The sequence below is a fragment of the Palaemon carinicauda genome, chromosome 16 (assembly GCF_036898095.1).
Source record: "Palaemon carinicauda isolate YSFRI2023 chromosome 16, ASM3689809v2, whole genome shotgun sequence".
In the NCBI taxonomy this organism is placed as follows: Eukaryota; Metazoa; Arthropoda; class Malacostraca; order Decapoda; family Palaemonidae; genus Palaemon; species Palaemon carinicauda.
In genome coordinates this window covers 44828474-44837155 of record NC_090740.1, presented here as the reverse complement: position 1 = coordinate 44837155, position 8682 = coordinate 44828474, and the positions used below count along the sequence as shown (strand labels likewise).

The 8682-nt window shown below is 41.3% G+C and overlaps 1 protein-coding gene across 1 annotated transcript; it reads right to left on the bottom strand.

Moving 5' to 3' along the window:
* Nucleotides 1-984: 984 nt before the first annotated feature.
* LOC137655282 (uncharacterized) lies at nt 985-3478 on the bottom strand. Its single transcript, XM_068389167.1, has 2 exons — nt 2546-3478; nt 985-2211 (listed from the first exon to the last, which is right to left on the bottom strand). The coding sequence occupies exons 1-2, from the start codon at nt 3476-3478 to the stop codon at nt 985-987; spliced, it is 2160 nt and encodes a 719-aa protein (XP_068245268.1).
* Between the last annotated feature and the right edge of the window lie 5204 nt (nt 3479-8682).

The following is an 8682-nucleotide window of genomic DNA, read 5'->3' as shown; positions in this document are numbered from 1 at the left end:
AAAGAAGAGAAGAAACCCCTGAAATAGATCTGCCCACCCTTTCATTGGAGAGAGAAACAACTCCTGAAGGAGAACTACCCCGCCACATCATGGAAGGGGACTCTCCTTCCAAGCAGTAACCTCCCCCTTCCATCCTCTCCACATCCATCCCTGTATGCCATCGAACCGCTGCTCAAAGGTATGTTCACTACAGTACAGAAAATGGTTTAAAATTGTTTTATTTTAGTACAGTAAATGGTTTAAAATTGTTTTATAGGATTTTCTGACCAATTTCATACACATTTAGATAATTATTGTTGTTTAGGTACACGTTTTATTAATATTTTGGGCCTGTTCGAGTGCTTGGGAACGGAATAGAATATATACCATTATTTCTTATGGGGAAAAAAAATTCGGTACTCGAACAAATCGGAGGTCGAACACGGATCTCGAACGGATTATGGTCGAGTACCGAGGTATCACTGTATCAACTACTGTGAGTCTTTGGGGTAATATGCCACTAACAAGTGGACATTCCAGGCAATAGTGTTCCAGGGTGTTGGCGTTGGGTGATTCACATAACCTACAGGAGGAGAAGTGAGGAACTCCATCTTGCTCAGCCACCTGCCAAAGTGGTCGCCAACCGAGCCGAAGACGTGCACAAACCATGTTATTTTGACGAACCACGAGTCCACTGCGGCGATACTTGTGTTGGTGAGGAAAGAAGTGATCATAATGCTGTATTGATACACTGGTTGCTCTCTCGGCATTACTACGATGATGAGTGGGTGAGCAAGCAGCTTGGCGCACCATATTTATGCAGCACAGGAGAGATGGAGTGGGAGCATTAGCATCTGGAGGATCCAGTTGACAGGCAGCCTTTGCGAGATGGTCAACGGTGTTGTTAGCCAGAAGACCCACGTGAGAGGGAATCCATAAGAAGTGCACTACCAGTGAGCTCATGTTGGCCATGTCTAGTTGCCTATGTATTTGTGTAATCAGCATCTAGTATGCTGGCTTATGTGATGAAAGGGCTTGGAGTGCTGGTTGCGAGTCGCAGATGATCAAGCCGTTGTTTCTGGTCCGTTTGATTAAAATAACTGCGTCTAGAAGTCCATGTAGTTCACAATACGTGGAGCTTGGTGACTTTGGGAGGCGACGGCCTGTTCCGCCCTCTGGCGGGGGTTCCAAAAGGGGGGAGAAAACAGCACATCCAGCTCTGCCATCCTGCTGTAGGGAGATGTCTTTGTAGAGGTGATGGGCTACACTGAGGGATGAGGATAGACTGTCGATGGTCTCCAATGCACGTTGTTGTTGAAGTTGAGGCAAGTCAGTCTTAGAGACTGGAGTGTAAGAGATTGCCGGCACAGGAGTCTGCCAGGGTGCAAGGCCATGATCCACGTTCTCTGCCACGATGTTGATGTCAAGCCCCCGAATGCTTGAACAGACAGTACTAACTAGTTTATGTCCCCCCTGGCGTAGTTGTGGACGAGGTACATCTAGATTGAGAGAATTTCTGATGATGTTTGAATAGTGAGGAGACAGGTGAGTGTAATACAGGCATTTGATAATGAAGTAGGTGACATTGGAGTATATTCTCTCAACGAGTGGAGGGAGACGGAGTTCGTGTTTCATGCTTACAATTCTAGTGGATGCTGGACAACCTAGAATAAATCTCATTGCTTGGTTCTGGAATTTTTCAAGTGGGTGTAGAGTTGATCTGGAGAGTTGAAATAGTGCAGGGGAAAGATAATCTATCACTGAGCGGTTGAAAGCAATATATATGGTTCTGGTAACTGGGATATATACTCCTGCAGAATAATTAGTAAGCCAATTGAGAGGAGTCAGGCGTCGCTGTAACCGGGCCAGCAGATCTTGAACAATGGGATGTACTCTCTCTCTTGCTGGAATGGATGGTGTAATTCGCACTGGCGCTGCCAAATAGATATATTGTGTGTATAAAGGTACAATATCGTTCCCCACTGTAAATTCTGGTAGATTCCTTGCTGGGCTTGGGGAGAAGATTCTATTTTTTCCAGGGGAGATGATAAGGCCACAGGAGGATGCTGATTCATAGAAGGAAGAAAGGAAGCATTGCAAGTGTTCTGGAGATGTTGAGTGAATGCAAATATTGTCCGCGTAGCAAGTGATGGTTGTGTTATCAGTATTAGGAAGCAAGGAGAGAAGGCGATGAAGGAGAATAGTAAATAAAAAATGGACTAAGTACTCCCCCTTGTGGAGTACCAAGTTTAAGTTCCTTGCAGTGCTCAATGCTCTCTTAAACAGCACACGAGAGACTCTATTTCGAAGATATTCACGTATTCACCTCAAAAGGTTTCCCTTGATTCCAAAATCAATAAGCTGGTCTAAAATAATGTCTCTATTTGCAATGTCAAATGCACTTTTCAAATCAATGAAGGCTACAACACTGGTTGGGGAGAGACGAGTGTAGAGCTCCATGAGACAATTGTGTGTTCCTTTTTGGGGTTGGAAGCCATATATTCTAGACGAAAGCTTATCTTGTTGCCAGAACATAAGGCGTGACAGGAGAATACGTTTTAAATACTTTGCAGAAACAGGAGGTGAGGGAGATAGGACGAAATTTGTCAGAGCCGGGCTTGGGAACGGGTACAATTGTACTATGAGTCCAAGCTAGGGGCACATATCCCAGGCAGAGGCAGAGGTTGTAGAGCTGGAGGCGAGGGTTACCAGGTACTTTTATGAGTGTGCAAAGGACTGCATAGGTGATGCCATGATCACCGGGAGCTGACTTCTTACTCTTTGCTAAGGCTCGTCGTAGCTCTTCCTTAGTTATGGGTACATCGTCCTTTTCATGACTGTTCAGTAAGGCGGAACTGAGACGTAAGGCACGATGGTTTTTTTGTGAGGAGAGAGAGTCTTGTATATGAGCTGGAAGGTTGATGGTTCGTGACTGTGGTGACCACTCATTAATAAGTTCCTGTGCATACTGAGCAGGACTGTGGTGGAGGACACTTGGGGGTTTCTTCTTCACAATCCTGTTGATGAGGTGCCACAGGGAACCGATATTTGTTTGATGGTTGATGCTGTCTGTTAATTTGTGCCAGGAATCTGTTTGCACACATTGTTGTAGAGCAACTAGATCATCTCTTGATAGTTGATACTGGTGCAAAGTCTCAGGACTTGGTTGTCTCATAAAGGCAAGGCCATCATCCATTGCCTTCTTTTCTGCCTGAGAAATTCGATTATCTAGTGTCATGGCACCAACACGATATCTGATATGTGGCTTTCTGATGTATCGTGTGTGGAAAGCATGTGTGGTACTAACAAGTAAGGAGTAAAGTTTCTCAGGACAGTGGAGGTCAAATGTAGGGAGAAGGTTAGTCATGTATGAAATGTACGTAGGCTGGTACTTAGGCAGAATTGTGATGCAAGTACGATTGTGCATTGGAGTAGATGTAGTGGGAAAGGAATAATGGATGCTGAGACCAATGTGATCAGAGAAGAGCGTAGGAACCATTACACACTTGACTCGGGAAGGTACGAGTCCACAGGTCAAGATGTGATCCAAAGTACCACCTCGTGCATGCGTAGATTCACCAGTGTCCCAGCGAGTCAGTTGATTTCAACGAATTATCCTTTAAGTAGGTTCCCGTTGCGGTTCACATTGCCAGCAAGATCTCCCAAATCTGGATAACGGGTATTAACCCTGGATAGGTACGGTCCTCGGACACCCCTTTAAGGGTATACTCGGACGCGAACGACCCCGACGCCAAAAAAAATTCTTGAAAAATCAGTTTTTGCAGTAACCTCCTTTTTTCTTTTGCCAAAAAAAACTTCAATGAATGCTTAAAACAACTGTAAAGATAAATACTACTCATCTGCAGAAAAACTATTTATTATAAATATTTTAAAAAATTAAGTAGAAAAAAAAAAGACCTGACATAAAAATTCATAAAAAAAAAGTTTATACATATATACACAAATCCTTTTAGGAATTGATTCTTGAATGTTTAGGACACATCTTGATGTATTTTGGATGAAGTCAGACCCATGGAGGTGAAGATCTGAAATGAGAAAAAAAGGGTAACTTTTTTTGGCCAAAAAAATTGTCCAAATTTCATGAATTTTTTTGGGTACCCAAATGAAATAGGAAGTGGCTAATTTTTTGAGGGAATAAACATATGTTATCCTAAAATAGAAATATGTAAAAAAATCTTCATTAATTCGTAAATTACATTTATATCAGGGGCCATATCTAAAGGTAATTTTTTGAGTACTTGGAAATTTCGTAAAAAAATACATATATTTAATATATAATATGATATTTATGCAGGTAAAAATATACCACAATATCACAAATTCTATAGGGAACAAGAATATATATAGATAGGGCAGCTTACGCTTCGGATATGTCCACAAAATGGCCGCCAACCACACTGACTCAGACTCCCTAATCTGCCACTTGAAATGTAGGAAGGGTATGTCAATTTCAAGGTGTTATTTACTAATCTAATTATTATTGGATATGCATAAAAATTGTATGGTGGGTTGCTGGATAATTGTCGATTATTTTACGACTATAAAATTAAAATTCTGACCCAAAAAATTTTTTTTGAAGGGAAATAAAATCGAAAAAAAAAAATGTAAAACAATATTTTAGCTAAAAAAATTTGATGATATTCAATCAAAAAAAAAGTAAACAAAATTTTCCGACAAATAAACATCTAGAGGAATCATTACTCTGTGATAGTTCCTTAGTACGTAGTAATTTTGAAAGAATTGGGAAAAAACGAAAAAATGGCAATCACCGGAAAATCGAACACATACCTATATATACGCCATATCTGGCTAAAAAAAAGATAGGCATGGGTAGCCAGATCATCTAGAAACACTTTCCAACACTATAAAAATATAAGTTTTGCGACACTACTTGCCAATTCCTTACGGTAACATGACTAAGCAAAAAAATGCAAAACAAATAAAAAGGGGCACTCGTGGAAAAATGGCCATTCTAATATACGGCATTTCAGAAAAAAAAAATTTCAGCCACGTGCTAGGCAAACCATCAAGGCATATTTTCCGACAAATAAACATATAAATGAAATATTACTCTGTGATAGTTCCTTAGTACGTAGTAATTTTGAAAGAAATGGGAAAAAACGAAAAAATGGCAATCACAGGAAAATCGAACACATACTTATATATACGCCATATCTGGCTAAAAAAAAATAGGCATGGGTAGCCAGATCATCTAGAAACACTTTCCAACACTATAAAAATATAAGTTTTGCGACACTACTTGCCAATTCCTTACGGTAACATGACTAAGCAAAAAAATGCAAAACAAATAAAAAGGGGAACTCGCGGAAAAATGCCCAACATTCTAATATACGGCATCTCAGATAAAAAAAAAAAGACATGCACGTGTTAGCCCAACCATCAAGGCACACTTTCTAACACATAAACATGAAAAAAAAATCAATAATATACGGCAATTCCTTACTACGTAGTAATTTTTACAAATATTGAAAAAAAACAGAAATTGGCAACCGCAGTTAAATACCCAATATACCAATAACTACGTCGTATCTGACAAAAACAAAATCACGCATGGGTAGCCAGATCATCTAGACACACTTTCCAACATTAAAAAAGCAAAAGTTTTACGACACTATTTCGCAATATCTTACGGAAAAATGACTTGGCAAAAAAATTAAAAAAAATTAAAAAGGGACACTCGCGGTAAAATGCCCGACATTCTAATATACGACATCTCAGATAAAAAAAAAGACATGCACGTATTAGCCCAACCATCAAGGCACACTTTCTAACACATAAACATGAAAAAAAAATGAATAATATACGGCAATTCCTTACTACGTAGTAATTTTTACAAATATTGAAAAAAAAACAGAAATTGGTAACCGCAGTTAAATACCCAATATACCAATAACTACGTCGTATCTGACAAAAACAAAGTCATGCATGGGTAGCCAGATCATCTAGACACACTTTCCAACACTAAACAAGCAAAAGTTTTACGACACTATTTGGCAATATCTTACGGAAAAATGACTTGGCAAAAAAATGAAAAAAAATGAAAAAGGGGCACTCGCGGTAAAATGGTCCTCGTGGTGATGAACGACATTTTAACTAAAAAAAAAAACATGCACATGGTAGCCAAACAATCCACCAAGACTTTCCACAACTGATAACCTATACAAGTTGCACCATTCTACGACAATTTCATAATACGTAATAACTTTGATAATTATGCAAACTACCTCAGAAGGGTAAACTCGGACGCGAACGACCCCGACGCGTCTCAGAAATCGGGGAAGGAGTACAGCTACAGCAATGCACATCTGGACACTACTAGAGCGTGTAGGGGAGACACCTCCTGCAGGTCGATCACCCACAAATTCAGTCACAGGGGTGAGTCACGTGAGAAAAACCTGTTTTTTTTTGACGCTCGGGGTCGCAAACGACCCACCGTACCTATCCAGGGTTAAAATCTCCCATGTAAACCATACCATGGAGCGTTGGGGCTGGAAGCTTGGCTGTATTTATCCTACCTGGTGCTGCATATACATTGCACAGCCGTATGGTGCCTCCGCCAACAGTAATCTCCAATAATTGAAATATATCTTCATCCTCAGAGTTTGGGAGAAGTCTATGCTGGATTGAAGTACGTATATAGGTGATGAGGCCATGTCTTACTAAATAGACGTAGGACACATAGCCAGTGAGCGAGGGAGCTTCTTCCCTTGGCTGAGCATTACCAAGAAAAGCTTCCTGAATTAGAATAACATCTGGGAGGTGACTATGTACAATTCCTTCAAGTGCAGAAGGTTTTGCCCATTTCGAAATACCACAGGCATTCCACGAGATAATATTAATCTTCACTTGGTTATTGAACATGACCCTTGGAAGAACGGCGACTAGATGAAGAGGCAGTGGTGACACGGGTATGCATCGGTGGTGTATCACGGGGCAGAGGTCCTGTAGGGGGATTAGTAACACTCTCAAGACGTGTAGCAAGTGAGTCAAGTTTCTCAGTGAGTGTAGTAACTGATGTGATAACAACTTGCTGAGCTTCAACAAGAGATTGCAGTGTGGTATCATTAGTAGCAAATTTAGAAGTTAGATGGTCAAAGGAGGCTACGAGACTGTCCATGCGAGTGTCCATGCTCTCTAAATGAGATTCAATACCTTCAAAACGTGATGTAAGGGAGTCACACCGAGACTTGAGGACATCTACAGCATTACGAAGTGTAGACACTTGTGAGGAGGCAGCAACGGTAGGTTTGATTGATGGCATTGAAAGCTGTTGTACAATATGCTGGTTTGATGCAGTGCGTGATTGTCTGGTACAGCCATGCCACACATTGACTCCGAGCTCATTACATCTCGGGCATTTCCAATGCGAGGTGTCTGGTGTAGGTAGAGGTAATGAGCGTGATGTGGATGCCGAGGCAGTGTCAACCACTGTGGGTGGTACAGGGTGCGATGAGGGCATGTCCGACTGTCATGCTCAGCAGTACAAAATGTACACTTTTCAGGGGCAGCACAGTATCGTGAGATGTGATCGATACCCCAGCATTTGAAGGACCACGGCTTTTTGTCTGGCATTCTGCGTAGTTCACATGATGGTAAACAAGGAAGGAAAGAGAAGTTAACAAAAGGCGGGGATGGATCTGGGTGGCTTCAAGTAATAACAATACAATTGATGCACCTCCCATCCTGTAGGAAACGATGTACAGTGTGTACTCCCGTCAGTTCCTTAGCTAATGAAGGGTCTACATCCACAGGATATCGAGTGATGAGATATGTAGGGAACTTATGGGGCCTGTTTACAGCATCCTGAACATCTAACACAAGTGATAGAACCTCCCCACCCTTGACCCTATTTATGATATCCAGGCGATGCCTCGAAATGTATACAAATCGAGAAGTGACCGCAGACATTTTAACTTTAGCCAATTCCCGATCGAGGCTGAACATCTTGGTAACCTTCGATAGCCAATGAAGCTTATCATTAACCCCAGGATTTTCTCTAAATAGGTGCTTTATGTATTCAGCACGTGGAGCAAAGACAGGTAGAACAGTTTTTGTAGCTAGGGCAGGTATACTCTGAATAGCAGGTCGAGGCAGGGAACTATTTAGAACTTCATTTTGAGAGGAAGAAGCATCACACTTTGAAGTTTTAGGAGTAGGGGATGTTGGCACATTACTGCTATCTGAATCATGCTCCATACATTGTTTGTTGGAGGTAGGGGTATGGTCCATGAGACTAGGAGCTGCATCAGCAGGGATCAACTTATGAGATTTAGTAGAGACAAGTCGTGGCCAATGTTCCTGTGTAAGCAGATGCTCTTCAACATTATCATCACTTAGAGTAAGGTCCTCCTCTACATCAGCGAGAATACCAGGTCCCGAGAATTCCATAGTCATTATCTACTGGTGTTTTAACAATGCCCGTAATTGATTTCGTTTCTCTGGTACAGTAACGTTGCCATGACGGGGATAACCACGTCACACACACTGCACTGCGCATGCACGGTTTAGGAAAAACTTGAACGCAGTGGTGTGGCCGAGTGAACGAGATTTTTAATCCTAAGTAAAGTCTAAGTTCAAAAACTCGTAAACACACTAGTGTCACTGCACTGATCACTAAGCACTACCACAGCTTTCAGTCAATTCTAGGTGATGTAGATCTTC

Bases quoted from the DNA above. Each gene is read 5' to 3' on its own strand.
- LOC137655282 (XM_068389167.1), bottom strand. From the start codon at position 3,478: ATGGTTCCTACGCTCTTCTCTGATCACATTGGTCTCAGCATCCATTAT. The intron at 2,212-2,545 runs GTATTTAAAACG...GTACTCCACAAG, and splicing joins TCACCTCCTGTTTCTGCAAA to GGGGAGTACTTAGTCCATTT.